This window comes from Sceloporus occidentalis, unplaced genomic scaffold, assembly GCF_023333645.1.
Source record: "Sceloporus occidentalis isolate IW3139 unplaced genomic scaffold, rSceOcc1.0.p SCAF_10, whole genome shotgun sequence".
NCBI lineage: Eukaryota > Metazoa > Chordata > Lepidosauria > Squamata > Phrynosomatidae > Sceloporus > Sceloporus occidentalis.
The window spans coordinates 23,399,042-23,423,422 of record NW_028316990.1 but is presented as its reverse complement, the minus strand read 5'-3'; the positions used below and the strand labels follow the sequence as shown (position 1 = coordinate 23,423,422).

General features: G+C 43.8%; 3 protein-coding genes across 11 annotated transcripts in view; 2 read left to right on the top strand and 1 right to left on the bottom strand.

Moving 5' to 3' along the window:
- LOC149306195 (Na(+)/H(+) exchange regulatory cofactor NHE-RF2-like) overlaps positions 1 to 5,096 on the top strand; it is a 55,526-nt gene extending 50,430 nt beyond the window's left edge. For both annotated transcript variants that reach the window (XM_089540505.1, XM_089540504.1), the window contains one exon: positions 822 to 5,096. In XM_089540505.1, coding sequence (XP_089396631.1) covers positions 822 to 980 — 159 coding nt within the window. In that variant the 3' untranslated portion in view covers positions 981 to 5,096. The remainder of the gene's footprint in view (positions 1 to 821) is intronic.
- A 1-nt stretch (position 5,097) lies between these two features.
- On the bottom strand, positions 5,098 to 13,740 carry LOC149306194 (endonuclease III-like protein 1). 2 transcript variants are annotated; one of them, XM_089540506.1, is made up of 6 exons: positions 13,633 to 13,740; positions 11,125 to 11,366; positions 10,764 to 10,934; positions 9,651 to 9,810; positions 8,554 to 8,659; positions 5,098 to 7,281 (listed from the first exon to the last, which is right to left on the bottom strand). In XM_089540506.1, the coding sequence occupies exons 1-6, from the start codon at positions 13,685 to 13,687 to the stop codon at positions 7,158 to 7,160; spliced, it is 858 nt and encodes a 285-aa protein (XP_089396632.1). In that variant the 5' UTR covers positions 13,688 to 13,740; the 3' UTR covers positions 5,098 to 7,157. The 2 variants fall into 2 exon arrangements, with proteins under 2 accessions (XP_089396632.1, XP_089396633.1); XM_089540507.1 differs by having other exon boundaries at positions 11,125 to 11,363.
- An 80-nt stretch (positions 13,741 to 13,820) lies between these two features.
- TSC2 (TSC complex subunit 2) overlaps positions 13,821 to 24,381 on the top strand; it is a 30,502-nt gene continuing 19,941 nt past the window's right edge. For 6 of the 7 annotated variants that reach the window (XM_089540773.1, XM_089540772.1, XM_089540771.1 and 3 more), the window contains exons 1-18: positions 13,821 to 13,905; positions 15,451 to 15,614; positions 15,729 to 15,815; positions 15,940 to 16,050; positions 16,511 to 16,655; positions 16,926 to 17,043; positions 17,853 to 17,901; positions 18,731 to 18,856; positions 19,389 to 19,462; positions 19,928 to 20,054; positions 20,275 to 20,418; positions 20,735 to 20,872; positions 21,238 to 21,341; positions 21,470 to 21,551; positions 21,648 to 21,803; positions 21,933 to 22,049; positions 22,677 to 22,799; positions 23,308 to 23,414. In XM_089540773.1, the coding sequence (XP_089396899.1) occupies positions 15,477 to 15,614; positions 15,729 to 15,815; positions 15,940 to 16,050; positions 16,511 to 16,655; positions 16,926 to 17,043; positions 17,853 to 17,901; positions 18,731 to 18,856; positions 19,389 to 19,462; positions 19,928 to 20,054; positions 20,275 to 20,418; positions 20,735 to 20,872; positions 21,238 to 21,341; positions 21,470 to 21,551; positions 21,648 to 21,803; positions 21,933 to 22,049; positions 22,677 to 22,799; positions 23,308 to 23,414 (1,946 nt within the window). In that variant the 5' untranslated portion in view covers positions 13,821 to 13,905; positions 15,451 to 15,476. The remainder of the gene's footprint in view (positions 13,906 to 15,450; positions 15,615 to 15,728; positions 15,816 to 15,939; positions 16,051 to 16,510; positions 16,656 to 16,925; positions 17,044 to 17,852; positions 17,902 to 18,730; positions 18,857 to 19,388; positions 19,463 to 19,927; positions 20,055 to 20,274; positions 20,419 to 20,734; positions 20,873 to 21,237; positions 21,342 to 21,469; positions 21,552 to 21,647; positions 21,804 to 21,932; positions 22,050 to 22,676; positions 22,800 to 23,307; positions 23,415 to 24,381) is intronic. The other variant, XM_089540768.1, reaches the window with a different exon arrangement.

Below are 24,381 nucleotides of genomic sequence, written 5' to 3'. Positions count from 1 at the left end.
AGCCTCAGCATCTCTTATGTGAAATTCCAAAATATCCAAAAAGCGTCTTTATCAGAGGCTTTGCTAATTGAATTATACACCTGTATACAAATTGTAACACAATATTCATCTGTTTGTAGAGAGATCTTGTAGCGCCTTTGAGACTAACTGAAAGAAAGAAGTTGGCAGCAGGAGTTTTTGTGGACTTCAGTTTACTTCTTCAGATGCATTTAGATGTAATAATCATAATAATATGTAGAGAGATCTTGTAGCACATTTGAGACTAACTGAAAGCTGCCTTGATCCTATGGGAGAGGCGGGACAAAAATTAAATATTATTATTATTATTATTATTATTATTAAAGAAGTTGGCAGCATGCGCTTCTCTAGACTTCAGTCGACTTCCTCAGATGCATTTGGGAAGTAATGCAACTCCAAATCCAAATGCACCTGAGGAAGTAGACTGAAGTCTAGGAAAGCTCATGTTGCCAACTTCTTTCTTTCAATGAGTCTCGAAGGTACTACAAGATCTCTCTACCTACAGATGCTATAGACTAACACGGCTATATCTTTAAATTATAACAATATGTATCTGAAATTCCCAAAAGTTTTGCTGAAGTTTGAATGGATTTGTGGTTCACCTTGTGACACTTCCAAGAGCAGAGGCAGCATTGCCTGCGACAGAACCAAAACCAGAGATCCTCTTTGAGTTTTAAAACTTTTTGTTGTGGTTTCAATGCTTCCAAAACCTGACAAACTAGTTTGAAGAGTGACAATAGTGGAACAAAAGAAATGTGTGTGTCTGTGTGCGCAATGAATGCATCTGTTGGATTCTCTTTCAGGTGGGAGAGCCCCAGAAGAAGGATCCATTTGAAGAGAGCGGCTTGAACCTGAGCCCAACAGCCGCGGAAGCCAAAGAGAAAGTGCGGGCCAAGCGGGTGAACAAGAGAGCCCCACAAATGGACTGGAACAAGAAGCGGGAGATTTTTAGCAACTTCTGAGCCAGCCGAGTCGCTCCTGCTTCCATTCCGGCTCCTTCTCCTCCTCCTTTTGCAACAAGACATTTGCAATGTGCACGAATCATGCTCCATCCCAATCGCGGGCAAAGCTCCAAGAGGCTCCATGGCTCAGCTGTTTTCTCCTCCCTCCCGATAGATTTGCGTTGTTTCGTACAAGGCAGATTTCTTTATTCCTTCCAGGCTTCTCTTATGGAAACAAAAGCAGTCACACAAAGAGAGAGAGAGAAAGTAAGAAAGAGAGAGGGAGAAAGAAAGAAAGAAAGAAAGACTGAAACTGCAGGACTGTTAATGTCATAGAAAGGTAGCTGAATCTCCGATCGTAGCACCCAGGGAAAAGCAGTAATCCTACATTATTTTTGTTTTCATTTTTGGATCACTTAACTTGCAATATTTAGAATATATTATTTACAGGACCATTTTTTATATTATGGTTTTGAGTTTCTTCCTCTCTCTCTCCTTCCCACGGCCTTCTCTTCCTTTTAGCTTCCTTTTAGCGTTGCAAACCAGAGCCTATTTCCCTCCCTTTCTTTCCACGTAACAAAAAGTTATGGTTTATGGGCTACAGTGTTAGCATCCTCATCCAAATGCTGGCTTAACCATTCCACGATTGTAAGTTTTCTCAGTGGCTTTCAATCTTGAGCTGATGATTTTTTAAAGAGGGGAAAACATGGTTTCATTTGTTTGCAGCTCGTCTTTGAAAAACCCTCTCTTTCTAAGCTAAGTGCACAAGAAATCCTCCGCTTTGCAAAGCAGAATCTTTTCCCATTTGTCTCGTCTCTCTTTGCCCCTTTTAGGGAAAAATAAAACTTTTGCAAAAGCCGATTTAGCAAAAGTTGGCTTTTCATGTTGCAGAATTGCCATAGCTATTGGCGGAAGGATGCAAGCGGCATGAAAAATTGGGGAAAAGCAGGGGGGGACGGAGCCCCTCCTTGAATCCTGACATTTATAAGGAATTCTGTTCTGCGTTCGTTTTGGCTGCAGCAAGAAACTGGAAATAATGCTTTTTAAAGTGAGGCTGGGGAGAAGGACAGGAAAATGATTGTATCCAAGGAGCAGCAATGTTCTTGAGAGAGTCCCTCTGAGAAAGAGTTTTTTGCTGGCAGAGGATGGAAGTTTCCAGCAGGCAAAGGCCAAGTAAAGTTGGTACAAGAGGGTTTGGCGCAAACCAGTTTCATCTCCAAATTTACTGCTATTTTCACTCCCAGGACATTAAACGAACAAAGAGAAAGGCACCACTTTTTAATATTGCTGTATTAATATTGCTGTACCAACCTTCTTTCCAACTAGGAGCATTAAAAACTTCTTGCTATACAGCCTTGGTAAGGAAAGTGTTTGGCAGGGTATTCCTTAGAGGCAGTGACTTATAGTGGTCTGAGTGTTGGACTACGTCTCTGGGAGACCAGGGTTCGAATCCCTGATCAGTCTTGGCGACCTTAGATAAATCAAGGTCTCATAGTTAGGAGGAAAGCAATGGGGCTGAACATCCCTCTGAATAAATCTGGCCAAGGGTTGCCACTGAGAGCAAGCATGGTGTCATGGTTTGAGTGTTGGGATAGGACTGTAGGAGACCAGCGTTCGAATCCCTGTTTGACCATGGAAACCCCCCAGGTGTCAAGTCACAGTCTCTCAGCCTTAGAGGAAGGCAATGGCAAACCTCCTCTGAATAAACCTCGGCCAAGAAAATCCAAGCAGAGGGTCTTCATAAGTCAGAGTCGAGGTGAATGCACAAAACAACAGGTCCATTATCAATGCATCTCAGAGAGCCGCATCGGAGCTCTTGGTAGTCAGAAAGGGGAATTAAAAAGGAACACAAGTTTCCGAAAGATGTCACAAATGTATTTGGAAGCAGCAAGGCAGATGCACAAAAGTTTTGTGAGTTTGAAGCATCACCTTTTACTCCGAGTTCCTGTTTTATACTGGCGGAGCATATCATGCTACCAGGATACTTAATGCAGGAAATCTAGGAGGGCATTGGCTCTAGTTGGGTACATTTCTGACACACTCCTTGGCCGATCTGTGGCTGTTAAAGTCAGGGGTCAGATCTGCGCAAAGAAGCTAGACTCTAGAGACCATGTCATGTCATAAAACATCAGGGCAAGTCATGCTTGTGAAAGTCACCAAGAAGGTTCCAGACCGTTCTTGCAACCGAAAACAATGATTTAAAAAGTGAGCTAGATGGGATGCAGGTTTTCTTTATTGCAACTGCAACAACAGAGGTATGCAAACAAGCATTTGCCAACCTTCAACATGGGGCCTAAATGCACAATGTATGTTCAGCCTTTTAAAAAGAAGAAACGCTTTGTTGTCAACGTTCTCGGAGATGAACAAGTGCCCTTTGACGCAAAGATACTTGAGGGCTTTGTGTATATTTTTGTAAATGACCAAGCTGAATAAGGTGCCTTAGATTATTGTGTATTCCTTTCTGGAGAGGACTGGTGTGTGTGCGTGTGTGTTGCAAAGGAGGCTGCATAATTGTACTGAGTAATTAAAAAATATTGGTGCAAAAGTAAAGTTCTTCTTACTTTGCTTTGCACCGTTTTTTGGGAATCACTTAGGAAGGACATTTTGGGCAGCTCCATAAGTGTTGGCAAAAGCCATAGATGACCAAAACCTGTTGTTGGAAAGGTTGTGCATATTGTGTCCCCTTTGAAAGGACTCCAGAGTTTGAACCAAAATTATTCTCATCAAACATCACATATCGACTGAAAACCTGTCGGGTTTGCAGCCCTGGCTTAGTATTTGTGAGTCAATGTGTTGGTTGGAGATTTGAAAAATTGCTTTTTAATGGCAACGCTGGGGGATTCTGGGGGGTATAATCCTGCAAAAATAACTTTTCCAAAGCATTGAAGGCTCCCGATTCAGACCTGCTGCACTAAGGCATTGCAGTGAATTCCAAAGTTTTATCTGAAGGCATGGATTTCACAAGAAATGGATGAGGGAGCTTCATGGACCAGATGCCATTTGGATGTTGTACGTCTAAATTTCAGTTTTTGGGGTCAGAATGACCTATTCCTGAAGGATACGGGATGTCTGTGAAATGAAATGTGGCTTTTGGAAAGGACAGTTTGCTTTTAAACAAGTCACTTTACTTGGTGAGGCTGGCCATAACTCAGATTGAAGAGTGCTTCTGCCTGAAATGAATCCAAAGTCTGGAGAAGTTACTTTTTTGACCAACAAGTCCCAGTCTCCCCCAGAGCCAGCAGGATATTCTGGGAACTGTAGTGCAAAAAAGTAAACATTTCAAGGTCTGTGTGAAACGACTGGATAAGAATTTTTTGGAGAGCTCTTCATTTTAGCTCTGGGGATGGCTCCGCTTAATGCTCTTGCAGGGTTTGGTTTTTATTGTAGGGAGTTGTATTTCAAACTAAGGTGAAGGAAGTGTGTGGGCCCCTATAAATGGAGGTGTGCATTTCTCCCCATTGCATTGTTAAGCAATGAATTATTGGCACATTAAAATGTGGCTCCCAAATTCATCAAGAAACCTGGCCCAGGCTTGGGTAAGACAATTTGCATTGCCTAACTTTATGCACACTTCTCTACAAGGAAGCATGAATTGCAAAGATGTCCCGTTGTACATTGGCACTTTGTAGCCGGTGTCCCAATGTACATCATTCCCATTGTGCATTTGTCGCAATGCACAAACATAATTTTGTTGGTTCACCTAACATTACGGCAGTTGGATATGGATGTTGCAAAATTGCAATGCAACTCTCCCAAGAGAATTTTGCCTTGGATTTCTGTCAGTCTAAAGATATATGTTGTGGGTGGCCAAAAAGCATGGCTTTGAGGATAAGAACATACTGAAAATCTCATAATGGAAATATATACCAACCCAGGTTTCTTTGGCTCCCTGGTCCAGCGCAACTTCTCTCCCTCGCAGCCCCCCCAAATGGTCTCCATCTTTTCCATGGAATGATTTAATCGCAGTTTAAAAGCACGTTTCTCTGCCATCGTCGTATAAGCTCAGTAACCACTTAGTTTCTGCACATCTTAGAAATCTTCTCAAAGAGTTATAAAAGAGCTGTTAATTGCATTGTGTAAAAAGAAATGTATACTAAAATGTTAATAATAATAAAACTGGTTTCTCATGTACAGTGAGACTTAAAGAGTATTGGGTTTTCTTTTGTTTTTAAAATGTTTTAGCACTCTTTCTGTAGCCTACTGTTTCAAAGATGCAGCTTTGTATGTTTTGGGTACTGGAATCTGAGACCAAGGGTGAGCAATGGCATTGAGGTTGAATTCCCTTCCTCTGTGATCCGTCTCAAAATGGTGGCAGCCAAGATCACTTCTGGCCCCCATTTTGAGAGGGACTGCAAAGGAATATGGATGCATTTGGGCTTACTAGGAGGTACAGACACCCCTGTAGACTATACCCACCAGTAAGCCCAAATCCAGAAGCGATTTTTGAGAGGGACTTCAGATGAAATTGGGGGTAGCATGGAAGGAAGACCTGAATCCCAATTTGGCGTTTTTGGCCTGTGTCATGTTACCAGGACACAGCAAGCCCAAGGGGAATTTGGGAGAAATCCCCCATGTAGACAAGCCCTTAAGTCACGCATTTGTAACTACTACGTCTTATGATGTTGGCTTTCGGCCCATCATACAAAAAGCATGAGTTAAAAGGCTGTTAAAATGTAAGAGCTCATCTGAGGTTGCTCAGCCTTCTTCCCCAAATAGAGGAAGCTCTTGGATAGCTCTTTTACAGTTTGGATTGAATTCTGGAGTGGATTCACATTCCCTGGCAACTGACATGGGATCAGCCATTGCAATGCACTCCCAAACACTTTCTCGCAGTCACTTGAGTTTGGATCTCACTGGCATCATGATCCCGGGGGTTGCACAGTTAAATTTTGTTCCATCCACCCCCAAAACCAGCAGGCCTGGCTGTTTTTCAACCTCCAGCCTGCCTTCCTTAGTCAAGGCTCATACCTCCATGCGCCTCTTTGCCAGGCACAAAATGACATCATATACAGAGGCGGATAATGGTTTCTGCCTGGTAACAAGCTTATTAGCATTTAAATTGGCAATTCCAGGAGGGCAAGCCAGACGGACAGGATCTACAAATATTTCCTAGGAGGGGTCGAGTCTGGGGAAAAGTATGCGCATGCAAAGGCACTGTTGCAGGACCGGCAGCTTTGCAAACGGTGCTCTCAGAAAGCAGTCTTGCCCTTTAGAGGGAGGAATAAAAAAGAGGCCAGGAATGCCAAAGCGAGCCAATCCTTCAGAAATCCCTGATAACAGGTCAGGTTCATTGCCAGGGAGTCCTCCAGCAGCTGCTCAAAAACGTGTATCTTTGCCAGCCAAAGGCAAACTGAACTCATGTTTTCATCGGATCATTTTCAACCCTCAACCAAGTCCTCAATTTTAGACCTACACAGTTCTGAGTCTATGCAGCACATCCCAAACTTAGAGAAACAGATAACTTTATCATGCCATCTTGCCTTCTCTAACTACCCCTATTTTGGTCCAAATCCAACTGTTGGTCCCCAACTAAAGTAGATCCACTGAATCACTAGGAAGATGGAAAGTCAACACTTAGCTAAGCTCCACTGAATCAACGCATCTAGTATATGTCAACCTAATAACTGCGTTTAGACCAGCCATGGAAATTACATGCCCTTCCTGTTGGACTGCAAGTCCCATCAAGCCCATGGTGGGGAGCGCAACAACACATTCAGGGCTGTGTGATGCCATCCCTTGACTTAGGCCTTAAAAACACAGAGCTAAAGCCAACTAGTCCCAAACCAGAGTAGACCCACTGAAATCAACTGCATAAGCCATAACAACTTCCATTCATTTCAGGGGGAGTACTTGTGTTGGGATTAAAAATGGCACACTATGAAATAGCTTTCCACATGGTGTGCCACTTTTAAGCCTTCAGGACAGTCTGGGACTCCATACCGCAAACATCTCTATGGCCTTCTAAGAAGGTTGCACTGCTGGAGACCTTCCATCCATGCATGCGCTAGAGTCCAGAAATAAGCCATGGCTGCAACCCAACAATATTTCAGAGTCAAAATCCTTCTTCCGTTAGTCCCCTATTCCAAAAAGAGTCAGGTCATCTAAAGCGTCACCCATCTTCAAGTCTCATCTTCACAGGAATCTTGTTTTCTTGGACCAGTGAGAGACCAATAAAGTGGTCAGTTCATTTTTTGTATCTCAAGACTTTCTGGAAGCTGGGCAGATGTTCTTGTTGAGGCACTCGCTGCAACGTGGGCTTATGGGCAAGCAGATCTGCTGACCAAATCCAACAAGCAGCCAGTTTATCTCACTCCAGACATCCCTGTTGGGTGAGGAAAGAAAAAAGAATATATTTCAGGTATTCTAACATGGCCTAAATACTCTAAAGCTACTACATTTGTAACTTGTGTAATTTGCAAAATACATTTCAGAGGCAGCTTCACACAGGCTGGTGACAAACTGCATGTGTTTTTACTCCAGAAAGGATTAGAAAGGAAACCAAATGGATTAAAGCAAGTTTAGTGACACTGGTCTGTGATTAATGCTTTTCGAACTTTTATCCCAAATTGCTCATGGGATCTTCAGAAGCTTATTGGGGAGTTGTCAGTAGTAAAAATGGTGGACAAACCTCCTGGGGGGGGGGATATTAAAAATAAAACCCAGCCTGCTCACCATCATACTTTCCTAATGTAGCCCAGAGCTTGAGGGGAAGGAAGGGTGTGCCTCCGGGTGCCTGCTAAGTCAAAAGTCATTTTTGAAGCTATTTTGGGTGCAGTTTTTCTACTGCAATGTGAGATGGGATCCGTTTAAAATGTGCCCTTTAATTTGCCTCATGTGGCCCTCAGTACTGTCACAAAAGGGAGGTGAGGCTGTATTAATATGCAAGCTTAATTTCAATTGTATCACTTAACTGGAAGCTAAAATAACCCTTATAAGGTGAAAACATTAGAACAGACACATGGTACCTTATTGTTGTTATCTATAAGTCAACTCCGGCTGCTGCCACACTGCAAAATGAATGCAGTTTGACACCGCTTTACCTGCCATGGCTCCAGAGCTCTCTGACAGAGGCTAAATATCTCACATAACTACTGATCTATAAATCCCATTAATTCTGCAGCGTGGATGCCATGCAATGAAATGAAGATGCACCCAGGCTGCATCTACATGGTAGAATGAATGCAGTTTGTCAATGCTTTAACTGCCATGGCTTCATCCTCTGGAATCCTGGGATTTGTAGATTACGGTGGCCCCAGAGCTCTCTGACTGAGTGTCCCCCAAACTATAAAGACCAGAATTCAATAGTAACTATGGCACTTAAAGTGGAATCATGGTGCTATAACTGTGCAATGTGAAAGGGCCCCATGAAAGTTGATGCCAAATAAAACCCTCCAATTTTTAGGTTGCCACAAGGCTCTCTTGATTTTTGGCTGCAAGAAAGTAATATATCCCCTTCTCCACATCCAAATCTAACAGCCTAAGAATCCCTATTAAAACAGGAAACGGAGATGTAGTTGAAAGAAAAACAGGAAAGTGCCACTGAGGAAACCAGAACCATGTGGAAACACTCAAAATCTCATCCCAACTTGCTCACCGGGGCAGCCATTCCTCCAGGGCTTGTCTCGTCTCCTCGGGAATTGTAGTTTCTTTCTTGGTCCATCTCAGCCGGTTGGAAATCCGATGCACATGGGTGTCCACACCTATGGAAGTGATGCTGAGAGTCAGGAAGAGGCAAAAGGCTATATTCTGGTATATGGTTGGAAAGAAATTGTAAGGTCAGGTTTCCCATGACTTTACAGTCCCAACACAGGGACATTTTAATATGCCTTAAATCAGAATTTGGGATTGTGTTGCAAAACAATCCCACAACAGAACAGTGCGCTGATATAATAAATGATGATGGGAGCATGGCGCCATCTTCTGCCTATTCCAGGAATCCAAATCCAAATCCCAAATCCAAGCTAGGGATTCTCAGATGAGGTGGAGAACTTGTAGGACAATTCAAAAACACATTCAGGGGTATCCATGTTGGCCACATGAATAGCTCTCCTTACTATCATCTCCACTGAGAACAACAACATCTTGACAAAATGTAGCCCCATGACTACATCATATTTTCCTATCTTCTGTATGATTTTAACCCCTTCCGATGAAGAAGCCCATGAAGCATTGAAAACTTGCACCATGTGTTTCGTGCATTTTGGTTGTCCTCCTAAAGGTATCGCTGCTTTGTAGATGTTATTGCAGAAGAACTGTTTTTCAACAACAAAATGGCTAACAGTGTGACCCAGGAAGACTCCAGTTCAAATCTTACTCCTGCCCCAAACTCTCTAAGTGTCTTTGGACAGATCCTCTCTGCTTCTTGACCTCTACAACAGGGAGAAATACAAAAAACTAGCCTGCTTCACAGGTCTGTTGTTCAAATGGCAGTTCAGTCCCTGTTGCAATATAAGCTTACTGGAAAGCTGCCCTCGTCTTGGGACATGTCAGAGTGTTTTAAAAGAATTGCTAATTCAGAGAAAAATCCCTGTTCCTTGCCACCTCTGCTGTTTTACTAGCCTGTCAGCCAAAATTTAAGTCCTGTTATATAGAAGCTGAGACTACAAGAGTCTCAAATGAAGGCTTAAGAACCAGCTGATCCAAAACCTGTCCTAAAAGAAATGTGGACACAGCAAGAGTATTTGACAGTACCGATTCCAGAAACATTCTGCCAGGCAATGTCCATCACCAAATGAGCCATCTTGGGTCCAACGCCGGGAAGCTTTACCAGCTCTGCAACTGTCTTGGGAATGTCACTGGCGTAGTCCCGCTTCAGGATGGCTGTGGTTTCCTTTATGTATTTCACCTTGCGCTGGAGTTAAAGGAAAAGGAAGATGTTCCAGAACAGGCGTGAACCGCCCAAAATCTATTTTGTGTCCCACCACCTCCAGAAACGTTTTTGCAGAGACACACACAAAAACCTATTTCATAAAAAATGTGCACCAGCATAACTCAAAGTGTCCAAGAGGGCACACAATGGGCCATTTCCGGCTGTTCCTCCTTTCCCTAGACCCATTTTTTGCCCATGGGTTTTTATTTTTCAAAACCAGAAGTGACCAGACTGGTGCGGCCACCTGGGATCCTGGGGGATGGATCTGCCCACAACCACTGGAAGGTACTCTCTCTTGCTCTGTTGGTTTTCCTCCCTTTTGTATCTTGCATTCAGCATGCTTTGGTTTGGAATTGGTTGCTGGCAGCTAAACATGTTCTTAAACACTGAGTAAGGTCTGGCGCACTAGGATTAGGACTAGGCTGGCAAATGTCAGCCAGAGGACTTTTTGCTTCAGACACCATTGGGAGGTGACAAATAAGATCCATGAGAGAGGCAGATAAGAAATAAATATTAACCTGTTTCTTTCCATGGATTGAGGTGAGGGACAACAATAATTAACAAACAACAACAGTTAAAACATGTTACTTAAAATACACATCAGTTTAAAAGGTGTGCACATATTAAAACAATCCACATCCAAAATTCATAGTTTAAAATACATAATTTAAAAACTCATCTCGTAAGCCTACTGGAAGAGATGAGTCTTCAATGCTTTTTTACATCCAAAGAGCATATGCAGCTGTCGTCTCTTCCGGCAGGTCATTCCCCAGTTTTGGGACAAATTGCTGAGGTACATCTCTTTGAGGAAAGCCCACTGTGGGAGTGGAAAATGGTTTTATATGGATTGCTGCAGGGAATACATTTTATCCTGAGCCCCTTGTTCAACGACTACCATCTGCATCTCCCTCTACTCATCCCAGCCAACCACTCACCTTCCAAAACCCCACAGGATAGATGAGCTGACCCAGAGCCATGTCATCCGTCTGTAAGATGTTGTTGACTGTGAGGCCATGTTCTCTCAGGCGCATCATGGCTGCCGAAGTCACCTGGTCTTTGGTTTGGCTGGAGAGCATGAGCGACAACAGAACCTGGTAGCGCATCACCTAGAAAGCGGAAGAGAAACTGATGGTGAACATTGCTGGATCGACTGGGTAGGGCCTCCAGTCTTGACAGACAGCAAAAATCCCTCCATATTCCAAATTATTTCTCTTGCAAACCATGATGCTTGCAAAAACCATCCTTGCAAAAGGATGTTGACAAGTTGATTCTATGATTCTATGACATTTGTCTCACCTCTGGAGCAGCATCAGCATCATAGCATTTCCCGGCTCCCATCTGGTCCACCGGTGCATCTCTTGCCTTCCTCATTTCCCGGATATTGGCCAAATGTTGCTCCCAGTTTTTGGGCTCCCATCTCAGCTTCTTGGCCTCCGTTGCTTTTGCGCTTTCTTTGCCATTTCCTTCTGGAGATTCATAGGTAATATGGACTTTCTTCCTTCTCCGTTGGCTTTTGGCAGCCAGGATTTCGCTCGCTGCTGGAAGGAAGAGACACCAAGGAACTTGGGGCGAATCTTTTAAGGCTGGTGTTGTTGTGTGCCTTCAAGGCATTTCTGTCTTATGGCGACCCTAAGGCAAACCTATCATAGGGTTTTCTTGGCAAGATTTGTTCAGAGGGAGTTTGCCATTGCCTTTCCAATCAGGCTGAGAGAGTGGGTCATCACCCAGTTAGTTTCCATTGCCGAATGGGGATCCAGACCTGGTATCCATAGTCCAACGCTTGGGCATCTACACTGTAGAAATAATGCAGTTTTGTACCACTTTAGCTGTCACGGCTCCATCCAATAGAATCCTGGGATTTGTAGTTTAGTGAGGCACCGGCACCAGCAAGTCAGCGTAAGGTTTGTATATAGTTTGTAAGTATATTTTAATGCGTAATTGTTTTAACACTTTCATACTTTAATTGACATCAATACCAGGAAAGATTCTGAAGCAGATCATTAAACAGAGAGTCTGTGAAGATCTAGAAAGCAATGCCACAGTCACAAAAAGTCAACACGGGTTTCAGAGAAAGAAGTCATGCCAGAGAAACCTTATCTCTTTCTTTGATAAAATGACCAGCTTGGTAGATGAAGGGAATGCTGTGGATATAGTAGATCTTTATTTCCGTAAGGCCTTTGACAAGGTTCCCCATGACATTCTTGCAAACAAGCTTGTAAAATGTGGGCTAGACAAGGCAACTGTTACATGGATTTTGATTGGTTGACTGGCAGAACCCAAAGGATGGTCAGCAATGGCTCCTTTTCATCCTGGAGAGAAGTGACCAGTGGTGTTCCACAGGGCTCTGTCCTGGGCCCAGGGCTATTCAACATCTTTATCAATGACTTGGAGGAAAAAATTGGGGGAATACTTATCAAATTTGGTGATGACACCAAATTAGGAGGAATAGCTAATACTCCAGAGGACAGGATCAAGATTCAAAATGACCTAAATAGACTAGAAAGCTGGGTCAAAACTAACAAAATGAACTTCAACAGGGAGAAATGTAAGGTACTGCACTTAGGGCGGAAAAATGAAATGCACAGATATAGGATTATGGGGGACACCTGGCTGAATGAGATTTATACATGTGAAAGGGATCTGGGAGTCCAAGTAGACCACAAGTTGAACATGAGTCAACAGTGTGACACAGCACCTAAAAACGCCAATGCGATTTTAGGCTGCATCAATAAAAGTATAGTGTCTAGATCAAGGGAAGTCATAGTGCCACTATATTCTGCTTTGTCCAGGCCTCACCTGGAATATTGTGTCCAGTTCTGGGCACCACAATTCAAAAAGGACATTGAGAAACAGGAGCCATGTGTCCAAAGGAGGGGGACTAAGATGGTGAAGGGTCTGGAAACCATGCCCTATGAGGAAAGACTTAGGTAGCTGGGTATGTTTAGCCTGGAGAAGAGAAGGTTAAGAGGTGATATGAAAGCCCTGTTTAAATACTTGAAGGGATGTCATATTGAGGAGGGAGAAAGCTTGTTTTCTGCTGCTTCAGGGAACAGGACCCAATGGAGCAATGGATGCAAGCTGCAGGAAAAGAGATTCCAGATCAACATTAGGAAGAACTTCCTGAGAGTAAGGGCTGTTTGACAGTGGAACACACTCCTTCCTTGGAGTCTCCTTCCTTGGAGGTCTTTAAACAGAGGCTGGATGGCCATCTGTCAATGGGGATGCTTTGACTGAGAGTTCCTGCATGGCAGAATGGGGTTGGACTGGATCAGGGCCCTTGCGGTCTCTTCCAACTCTATGATTCTATGAAAAACTTTGTATTTGAATGCTGGCTCAGCTCTCTAAACACACTGGTTGGCTTCAGGCAAGTCACACTCTCTCAGCCTCAGGGGAAGGCAATGGCAAGCCCCCTGGAACAAAACCTTGCTCTCCAACACTGAAGGCTACAAATCCCAGGATCCCATAGGATGGAGTTATGGCACTTAAAAGTGGTGTCAAACTGCATTATTTCTACAGTGTGTCTATGTGTATGCCTAAACACAGACATAAATGCATCTATAATTTCCCCATACCTGGCCTTTAAGGAACAGAAAAGCTGGAACTGTTACAGCAATGAAGCCACCAATTCCCTATATATAAAAAAGGAGTTTCTAAAAAAGTAAGCCTGGGGAACTGGACTTTTTTAAATAAAGGGGGCTATATCTCCCAGAATGCTCCCAGGGGGGTCAACAAAGGGGGATTCTGGGAGGTATAGTCCCAAAGGAGCCACAGCTGCTTTCTCTTTCCCTCCTCCTTCTTCCTCACCTTTGGCTTCTCCCAGAGAGAGCAAGCGGGAGACTCTTTGAATCCCAAAGCACATGCTTTTTCCCGGAAAGACTACATCCCCCACAAGGCCCCGCGGCAGAAGGGCCTCCGCGGCCACCGTAGGAGCCTCTCTTTTTCCGCCATTTTGAGGTCTCTCGCGGGCTTCACCGAGCAGGAAGTGGGCGGGGCTTCCTCTCCAAGGGGGCGGGGAGGCAGGGAGGGGGGCCTCGCTTTGGTCTGTTTGTTTACATTTGGCAGGAAGTGTAAACAGCGGTAAGTCATTGTTTGTGGGGAGGAGGAGGAGGAGGAGGAGGAGGGGGGCGAAACTAGGGGCGTTCACAAAATGGGGGATACATGGGGGGATACATGGGGGGCAACAAGCAGGAGCCAGCCCACCTTTTGATATTGTAAGGTAAGTGGCCAAAGCCTTTTGGGTCATGACTCCCAGAATCCCCCGCTGGCTATCTGGGTGAGGGGATCCTGGGAGCTGTAGTCAGTCAATTCTGTTTCTGGGCTGCAGCTCCCAGAATCCCCAACACCCAGGTTAGCCTATATGGAATTCTGGGATATATATTTCTGGACTGGATTTCCCAGAATCCCCAACACCCAGGTTAGCCTATATGGAATTCTGGGAGTTGTGACTTCCCCTGTCATGGCCACCAGAATTTGGTGTGTGTGTATGTATATCTGTGCATAAGCACGCACACACATATATGCATATATAGTTTTCCCATACTGTTGCCATAATTGTCCACTAAAACCTGGGACAAAATGTAGGACAAAATCTAGACCAAACTGTAGGACAACTGCAGGACAAAACTCAGCCCAAAATGTAGGATATGTAAGGTCCTTCATTTTTCTTAAATGTCCTACATTTTGGGCTGAGTTTTGTCCTGCAGTTGTCCTACAGTTTGGTCTAGATTTTGTCCTACATTTTGTCCCAGGTTTTAGTGGACAATTATGGCAACCCTAGACATGGCCAGGCCACCACAATTTGCTGAGTGTGTGTATCCATACATGTGTGTGTGTGTATATACATATAGATTCCATAGTATGGAGCCATGTAAGTTAAAGTGGCGTCATTAATCCTGCAGTGTCAATACAACTGAGGCCCAGCAGGCCTAGGCCTCCGCTGTCTTGGCCGAGGGCATCTCCGCATCTCCTGCCAGACCCTGAGTTCATCAGCCAAGTTGTTGCCGTTTAGGAGTTTCTGTACATACTCATGTATAAGTCTAGAAATTTTAGTCAGAAAGTTAACCCCCAAAACCTAGGTCGACTGATCCATGGGTCGATGTAAATACTATCCTTTAACCCTTATAAAAAGGGAAGCATCCCCTGGCGAAAGGCAAGAGTGCAATCTGCCCTGGAAGCACTGACCTCCCTCTATTCTCTCTTCCATCCAGCCTTTAGTGTGAGACAAAATCATTATGCCTGCCATAATTTTGTAGGTTCTTTGGCATTGTTTTCCTTTGCTTCATCATTTGGGTCCTTTGTTGCATGAACCTAAGTTTTTCCCTCGACTTATCCAAGGGTCATATCAAAATCCATAATTTTGCTTCCAAAACATGCCCTCGACTTATACATGAGGTCGACTTATAGTCGAGTATGTGTTCCTTGAAGCCATTGCTTTTTGGGGTGTATGCCAAACCCCTGAAAAGCTTGGGCTCCCCTCAGCATGGTGTATTCCTTGGAGGAGTCTGGCTTATGCCTGTAGGAGAGATCATCCCGTGCGGAATAGGCGAGAGTACGTAAGTTGCCTCTTGAGAAAGCGTTGCCTTGTGTTCTGTTGATGCCACGTTGTTGTTTGTCTTCCATCAGTTTCTTCGATGCTCTCTTAGTTAAGGATGGCCAAGCCACAGAGCAAAGACCCCGGTCTGAAGGAGAAGTTCAAGAGCCTCTTAGGACTGGGGCAGTCCAGGCCGAACTCTAAGTCATCAGAAGGAAAACAGACAGAATTTATCATCACGGCAGAGATTCTCAAGGTAACGCTTAGAAACATTGGATGCTTGGGTTTGCTGAGGGTCATAAACTGCGTGAGGACAGCTCAACGCATGGATGTCCACTCTGTGTCTCAGCCGCAGTCTCTGTCTTTGCAGGAACTGAGCCCAGAATGTGGCTTGAACAATCGGATAAAGGCAATCGGCCAAATCTGCGAGGTGGCAAAAACGAAAAAGTTTGAAGAGGTGAGTGCACAGGGCTTATCCATTGGGAGAAATGAGAAAAACAGAAATGTTCCAATTTAGTAGATGCCACTGACAGTTCGGTATGAGTCCGGATAATGTGTAAGTTTTGTGTACTCTCACTCAGCATGCAGTGGAAGCCATCTGGAAGGTAGTAGCGGATATGCTGCAGCCGGATCGACCAGCTGAGGCCAGACATGCTGTGCTTCATCTGCTGAAGGCGATTATTCAAGGGCAGGTAAGGCTCATAGTACGCCTGAGAGAAGTAGCCGAACCAAGGAATTGTATGGGTTGGTTGGCATACCATGGTGAGCCTGAATGGTGGAGGTTTATGGCACACTGTAAACAAGCAGAGCATGCTTATTGTGGAAAAAAGGGCAGAACCATAAGTCAGGCTTTGCTTTTTTGGTTTTTGAGTCTGGCTTGTTAGGAGAAAAACAAGCTAAGGCTCTTAGTTCAGGTGTAACACTAAACAGATCATTGTGAAAGCCTTCCTGGTTTGTTGTCCTGTTTCTGCTAGCAGGAGAATCTTGTCTTACTTATCTTACTTTAGCCTTACTTTTCAATGGAACCCTTCACAATTCTGGTTTATTGTGACATCCAAACTCTTCCATTGGGACTTTGGGCCCCTGAGAGGTGTGCTTTTTCCAAAATTTCAGAACCCTCGGTTTAAGAAGCCCTTTCTTTTCATCTTTAAGGGGGAGAGGCTGGGGATTCTCCGCGCTCACTTCTTTAAAGTGATAAAAGATTATCCTTCTAATGAAGACCTGCATGAACGGCTTGAAGTGTTCAAGGCTCTTACGGATAATGGAAGATACATAATGTATTTGGAAGAAGAATTGGGTAGGCCTGCTTTTTAACCACTGCTTAAAGATAGTGAAATTTTTAATGGAGGAATGTGTAACTGAAGCTTGCAATGAATCAGTTATTGTATCTGCATTGCACATTTTGGGGCATTACAGAGACACAGCTGGTGAATTTTTTAATGGGTCAGACCAAAGCTTAAATGCTTCTCTAGCACTTTTATGAGACACTTTCTAGCGTTTAGCAAAGAGGATGTGTTCCTAGCCATTTCACATCTCAATTTTTAAAATTTTTTTGTTTCTTCATCAGCTGAATTTGTCATTCAATGGATGCAAGTTGGTTTGACTTCAGAATTCCTTCTGGTGCTAGTCAACTTGGTTAAGTTCAACAGCTGCTACTTAGATGATTATATTACTGTCATGGTCCGGTAAGACTCAGCTTTAAAGCTTCTTTTGGTTTTAACAAATTCTGGCTATAGCTTAATTGGGTAGACACAGCGTGGCCTTGGAGCCATAGTTGTGTCCCCTCACGGGTGTCAAAACCTTTTGCGAAATACTTCAAAAATCTTTTTATTCTCCTAAATCTCTCTACGGTGTATATGGGGCTTTCCCACCACATGTTGTGCTCCTTTGAGCCAATGTAGGCCCAAGAGAGGACTTCATCCCAAGAAGGCAAACTAACATGGTGGAAATACCCAAGAGTCTTAGAGGGTGTTGTAGCCCTTCAGGACCACCTGCATGGCTAATGCTTTCCCCTAGTCTTCTACAGTTGGCCACACATGGTTTAAACCAACATCCCTGTAGACTCAGCACATTGATTTATATAGACAGTGCCAGCCAAAACATGTACAATGGGCCAAATCCAGTTGATGTGCCCAGATAGTATAGACATGTGGAATCAGTTGCTGAGTAAGTTGAGTTTTGTGTAAATCTCATTGATTCCAATGATCAGTTAGAATTGGTAAGTGGAATTAAGACAGTGCCTTTATATCAGGGCTGAATTAAATATTGTAGCTTCATGCATGTCATCTGTTAGCAGCCACCACAGAGATATGAAAATTCACCATAAGTGCATGATAGTGAAAGAGAACTTGTCTGGGCTAACATATCCTTGCATATCTTAATATATCTAGGGCAACTTAGCTGCTCACTCAAATCCTTAAATTTAGAAATTCTGGGTCGGAGAACAAAATTAGAATACAGGAAACACTCACAACCATATTTTCCTTTTCTGCAGCACAATCTGCTTTTTGTGCATCCAGACATCTTCTGCAATTGATATTGAAGTAAGTGAATGCATAATTGTTGTGGATATTTGTAGTGAGCTGGGCCTGTGCCACCAGGCAGATGGTTTTTGGAGTCCTTATTAACATCATAGCCAAACACTGAAAGCTTGTGCATTGACATGAAAGAATCAACTTGCATTAGTGACCTTATTGGATACATTTTGCATTAGATTTGCAGTCTGGGCTGGGAGAAGATAAGAAGTCGAGCCAACTTGGGCAGCAAACTTTTCTTGGTTGCTAACCTGCTTGCACTCTTCTCACAGCCACAGGGCGGGGGGAGATGGGTAATGTTTGCACACTTTGGTTTTCTTTGCTTCTGCACTGTAAAACCCTTGGGAGCCCATCTTCAATTGGTGTTTCCTTGACGGGGTGCACCTTAGTGCAAGTGCTCCCCATAGGCCCAGCAAGGGGGATTTGATTTCATTGCTGGCCAAGGGAAACTTTGGATAGAATTTGTTTGGGGGCCAGTTTCATTAAAGCTTATGCTATAGCAGTAGCATGTGTCAGTGTCATGTACTGAAAGAACCCTTGAAGATGCCTGGAAGTGCACCTAGTTCCAGAAAGAAAATATGCTCAAAGGGGTGGTCCATCACCTGGTGCCAGTCCATGAGCCATTGGCTGGCGGACCCTGGCGAGTTCCAGGAGATAAAGAAACAGGTGTAGCCGATGGCTGGTTCCTACACAGTGGGGAAAATACATCTCAGACAGCTTGAGAAGCACTGCTGTATGGTGCTTTGGGGATCACCATAGAAATAACCATGGCATTGAAAGTTACTGTCTTACCATTTTATGGGAATCACAGTTCTTTCATTCCTCTTGTCCTTCCAAGGTTTCCCTGCAAGTTCTGGATGCTGTGGTGTGTTACAACCACCTGCCTTCTGAAACGCTCCCTGTCTTTATTGTTACCTTGTGCTGGACCATCAACGTAAAGGAACTCTGTGAGCCATGCTGGAAGGTCAGTTACATTGCTGGGAGGTTGGCAATCAGAACAGGAGGCAGTTTGAGAAGCACAATCTTAACAGAGGGGGAGTTCAGAGAGAAATACAAGTCCTGCAGAAACTGCTTTATTAGTTGTCTCAGATCACCTTGTCCATGGGGTTACCTGTTACCTGTTCTGGCTCTTGGGTCTTTCCTGTAATCTAATACTTGGTTCATTCCCCCTTTTGATTGATATCATTTGCATGGACATTGAAAAATCCATTGCTTGTTAATACATCAGCTGCCATTGGTATCATTCAAATCTGTAGATTTTTTTAAATAAAAGGAACAGGGTAACCAGATACCTTTAAGAATGCTAAACAGTTTCTTTTAGTGTAAACCTTTGTGCATCAGTTCATTTGGCACAAGACCTCATGGTTTTTGTTAACACAATTGTAAGTGTTTTTGTTACTGCAAAATTTAGAAGGATTTTTTGGGCTGACATCTTGCTATGTCATGTGCAAGGCCCTTAAAGGTTTAACAAGGCACCCTGTGTGTTTGCTCTTCAGCTCATGAGAAACCTGTTGGGAACTCACTTGGGTCACAGTGCCATTTACAACATGTGCCGAATCATGGAGGACAAGTGAGTAACACAGTCTGCGGAAAATCTCTTACTGCAATACCACAGGTTCATCAAAGATCCACTTTTGGAGCTGAGGATAGATTGGGGTGGGGGGGGCATGCTGGGTGGAGAAGATGAGGTGACTTGCACAGAGTTTATGGGAAATGCGGGTTTGGCTTGAAAGGGTGCTGCTGCTATGATGTAGTTTTGGTGTCCTGGAGAAAAGGGGCTTTAATGGTGCGAATGCTCAAACATTACTTTGCACAACTAGCATCGTAACTAAGGTTGCCAAGTATCCATTATTTTAAGGGATGTCTCTTAGTTGAGGACCAGAATTTTTTTCTCTTGTAGGGCTGGCAGATGTCCATTATAATAAGCATTACCCCTTGTTTGTGAGTTGGAAAGCTTTTCCTCTGTTTTGAATGTGGGCCCTTCACAAAGACAGAAATGTGTGTTAAATCGATTATAAAACTTGATTGCTTTCAGAACCTACATGGAAGATGCAGTCCTGCTGCGAGGGGCTGTGTTCTTTGTGGGAATGGCCTTGTGGGGAGCGCACCGGCTGCAGTCCCTCAAAAACTCACCCACGTCAGTGCTGCCCTCTTTCCTGAAGGTAAATCTGAACTTCAGAAGATCCTTAAATCCTTGGGGTGGCAAAGTCCAGGCCGCATGAAGTTAAAAAAAAAAGCTTCAGAATTCCCTAAAATGACCTCTCGGCTTCAAACCCTTTGAATATCCAGTTGTAGTAGTACAGAAGTGCCGAGTTCCCTGCACCAACCCCTGCAACATGATTGTGTCATTGATATTCCTCACAGAGGGCTTTTTCCTTCCAGGCCATGACATGTCCAAATGCCGTTGTGTCTTATGAAATAGTCCTCTCCATCACAAGGCTGATCAAGAAGTATGGAAAGGGTCTCCAAGCGGTCACTTGGGACATCCTCCTGGACATCATTGAGCTGTTACTCCAGCAGCTGCAGGTAAATACAGAGCCTACTTCAGGTCCTGGGGGAACATGGTGATACTATTAGTGAGGTTGTAAAAGAGTTTTACTTTTGTAAAAACAAGTCACCATCTCTTTTTATCTATACTTTCTCCTTCTGCAGTTTTCAAAGTTGTCCTTTAAGAGAGGCCACTTTTTCTGTCAAAAACAGTTTGCTGATATGTGTCTCTCGCTTCTTCTTTTTTACTCTTTCTGCACGAGAAAGATGCTAAATGCTGCTTGAAGCTCCTCTTTGTAGAGATGTATCCCACAAGCTTCTTCTGGGTCTGAAAGTTGCCGTTTTTGTCTTTCAGACCCTGGAAAGTCAGGAACTGAAATCTATTGTCCATGATTTGCTGACCACCGTGGAGGAACTGTGTGAACAAAATGACTTCCATGGGTCTAAGGAGAGATACTTCGAGCTTGTGGAGAAATGTGCCAACGAAAGACCCGTAAGGCTTGCTTGGGGCTTCTTTGGAGGAGTTGCTACTGAGAAACAAAAATCATATCTCTTGCCTTAGAGAGGTTGCTCTCCTTTCCTTTTGACCAATTCTTTTGCGTCAGTAGGCTTTCTCTAGTATTCATGCTTGTGTGTGTATTATATGTGTATGTGTATTGTATGGTTGTGTGTGTGTGTGGGGGGGAACCAGAGGTGGGGTTGTGACACACAGTAGCTGGTGATCTTATTGACAGATCAGATTCTTCTGGTTCTTCTTTGCTTCACATTTTTATTTTACCTGTTCTTTACTTTTCTTTATGTTAAACTTTGCTTCCTTTCTTTTTAAGCAGTGGTTTTCTTTTCTTTTTTATTTGAAAGGAATCTTCTGTTCTGAACCTGATAACGTACCGAGCTCAGTCCATCCACCCAGCGAAGGATGGATGGATTCACAACCTACAACTCTTGATGGAGAGGTTCTTCAGGTAGGATCCTTGCTCTCTGGCTCCTGTTTTGTAGCCATAGTTTTCAGCTCTTTAGGTACAGCAATGAGAGTATGAGAAAGAATAGGATTTCCTGCTTTTAATGAACATTGCCTTCTCTTTCTACCTAGAAACGAAAGTCGGAGTGCTGTTCGCATCAATGTTTTGCATGTCCTGTCTTTTGTCCTGAGTGTCAACCGGCAGTTTTATGAGGTGGGGCTTCTTTTGATTCTGGGAGACAGTTTTAGGGACACAGCCAGGCCAACCAAGTTTGCCTCAGTTTGCTCATAATTTTGTTGTTCTCTGCAGGAGGAGTTGATTAACTTGGTGGTCATCTCCCAGCTGACTCACATCCCAGAAGATAAGGACCACCAAGTTCGCAAGTTGGCTACCCAATTGCTGGTGGACCTGGCAGAGGGTTGCAACACCCATCACTTTAACAGCTTGCTGGATATTATAGAAAAGGTAAGTCAGCTGCTGGGCCCACAGTAGTTCCTTTGACAGCAAAGGCCATACCCATTCCCACAAGGTCAAGAATATAGAGGAGTAGCTTTGGGTAAATTCAAGAACCCTGTTTTCTCTCTTCCTGGAAAGGTGGCGTCACATTCCCTGCTGCCACCTCCCGAACTGGAAGAAAGAGACCTTCTCTCTTATTCTGCCTCTTTAGAGGATGTGAAGACTGCTGTGCTAGGCCTGCTAGTCATTCTCCAGGTAACTGCCATTCTGAATTGCCATCCGTTCTCTCTGTCTAGTGGTTCCTCTAAGCTTTTGGGGGGTAAAACTGAAGAATTTTGGAAGGTCTGGGGCCCATTTTATTGGCCTTTGGGATGATCTCACTGCAGCCTGCGGCTTACGTGCCACCCCCCCCCCCCCCCCACACACACACACCGGGGGTAAAAACATTGCTCCAAATGCCCTGCAAAGGTCCTCTAGGGAGCGTGGGACATTTTTGTCATGTGTTTGCACCTCCAGGTCACTTTAGGCCTCTGGAAATGCTCCATAAACCTCTAAAAGGCATTTGGGAACAACAATTCTTGATTTGCTATTGTAAGGAAATACTTCTCTTGATCTGTCAGCCTGTTTGTCAGTCTATCTTTCACTCTGTCTATCTGGTTGAATTATTTTCAGGGTGGGAGCAGGGAAGGAGTCTCCTGAGTGATCTCTAGACATCAAAAACAGCCAGGGGGAGGAAAGAGTGTGAGGCCCGTGGGTCATGCATTTCCCATTTGTGTTTCAAAAAGGCAAATTAAAAAAAGCTTTGCTGGCCTTCGTATGTTTATGGCAGTGTTTTCATGGTTCTGACTTGACAGAATTTCCTCCTCCTCCTCCTCTTTCCAGACCAAACTGTACAGCCTGCCTGCCAGCCACGCCACCCGTGTTTACGAGATGCTGGTCCATCACATTCAGCTTCACTATAAATACAAGTACAGCCTCCCAATTGCTGCAAGCATCCGATTGCAGGTGAGAGTCCCTCTCCTTACCATGTCCCACTGCAAGGAAGATAAACCAAAGGAGCGAAGAATACTTTTTTAGCTGCTTCATAAAGGATAGTTGTTATGCAGAATTTTTCTTACTCTTTTGCTAGACTTGGCATGACGAGAAGAGTGTCCCAGGGGACCAACCACCTTATTTATTTACTGGGAATTGTCCTTTACTATTCCATCCAGCTTTTGTAATAGTGCAGGTTCTGCTGGTGTATTTTCAAGCATACTTCTCTACACCTGTAAAGATCAGAAACTGTCATCCATCTATCTACCTAGTTTCTGCTTGATCTCCTTTGGGCTAAGTTTAATTTTATATTTGTATTCTTGCTTTCTTTGTATACATATTTTAGGTTGTACACCTGTGGCAGGGTTCACTGTTCTTAGCTGTTTGATACATAAAATGCCATGTACACTGATTTATAAATAAATGCCAGTAATAATATAAGACCTCCTCTTTAATTCTATTTTTTTGTCATTGTTTTTAGGTGTTTGACTTCTTGCTTTCACTTCAGGCTGACTCCCTCCACCGACTGGGCCTGGCCACCAAAGATGGCCCTGTGAGATTTAGTCCATACTGCCTCTGTGACTTTGTGTACGTTTCTTATGGGGACTACTTCCAATAGTCTGAAACTCAATTTTTCACCCCTGGTATCTATATCAGTAGTGCCATGTAGTGGTTTGAGTGTAGGACTAGATCCTCAGGAGACTCGGACTGGTTTCCTTTCTCAGCCTATAGGATGACCCTTGGGCAAGGTACATTCCTTCAGCCTTAGAGGAATGCATTGGCAAATATCCTCAGAAGAAAGCTGGCCAAGGAAACTCTTAAGACAGGGTTGCCATAAGTCAGGGTTGATTTGAAGGCACACAACAGTAATGGGGGTGATCTGGAACCAAAGTTGACTCTATAGCAAATAACAACAGCAACCCACAGTGGGTTCAACCTCACAGTGACCAGAACTGTCACAATTTGGCTGAATGAGACGACACGTGAAAAGGATCTAGGAGTCCAAGTAGACCATAAGTTGAACATGACTCAACAGTGTGATGCGGCAGCTAAAAAGGCCAATGCAATTTTAGGCTGCATAAATAAAAGTATAGTATCAAGATCAAGAGAAGTAATAGTGCCACTGTATTCTGCTCTGGTCAGGCCCCACCTGGAATACTGTGTCCAGTTCTGGGCACCACAATTCAAAAAGGACATTGAGAAACTGGAGTGTGTCCAAAGGAGGGTAACTAAAATGGTGAAGGGTCTGGAAACCATGCCCTATGAGGAATGCCTTAGGGAGCTGGGTGTGTTTAGCCTGGAGAAAAGAAGTTTAAGAGGTGATATGATAGCCCTGTTTAAATACTTGAAGGGATAATAACAACAACAACAACAACAACAATAATATTTATTTATACCCCGTGTCAGAACCAGTCTTGAATCCAGTTACAACGTTAATCCATATAAATATATATACACTGTAGTGGAGTTGCATTGCTATTAGTAAGGTTAGGTTGGCAATTGTATCTATTTAGTAACTTAGGTTCTCAGATCACTGGGAACAGATTCAATTTGT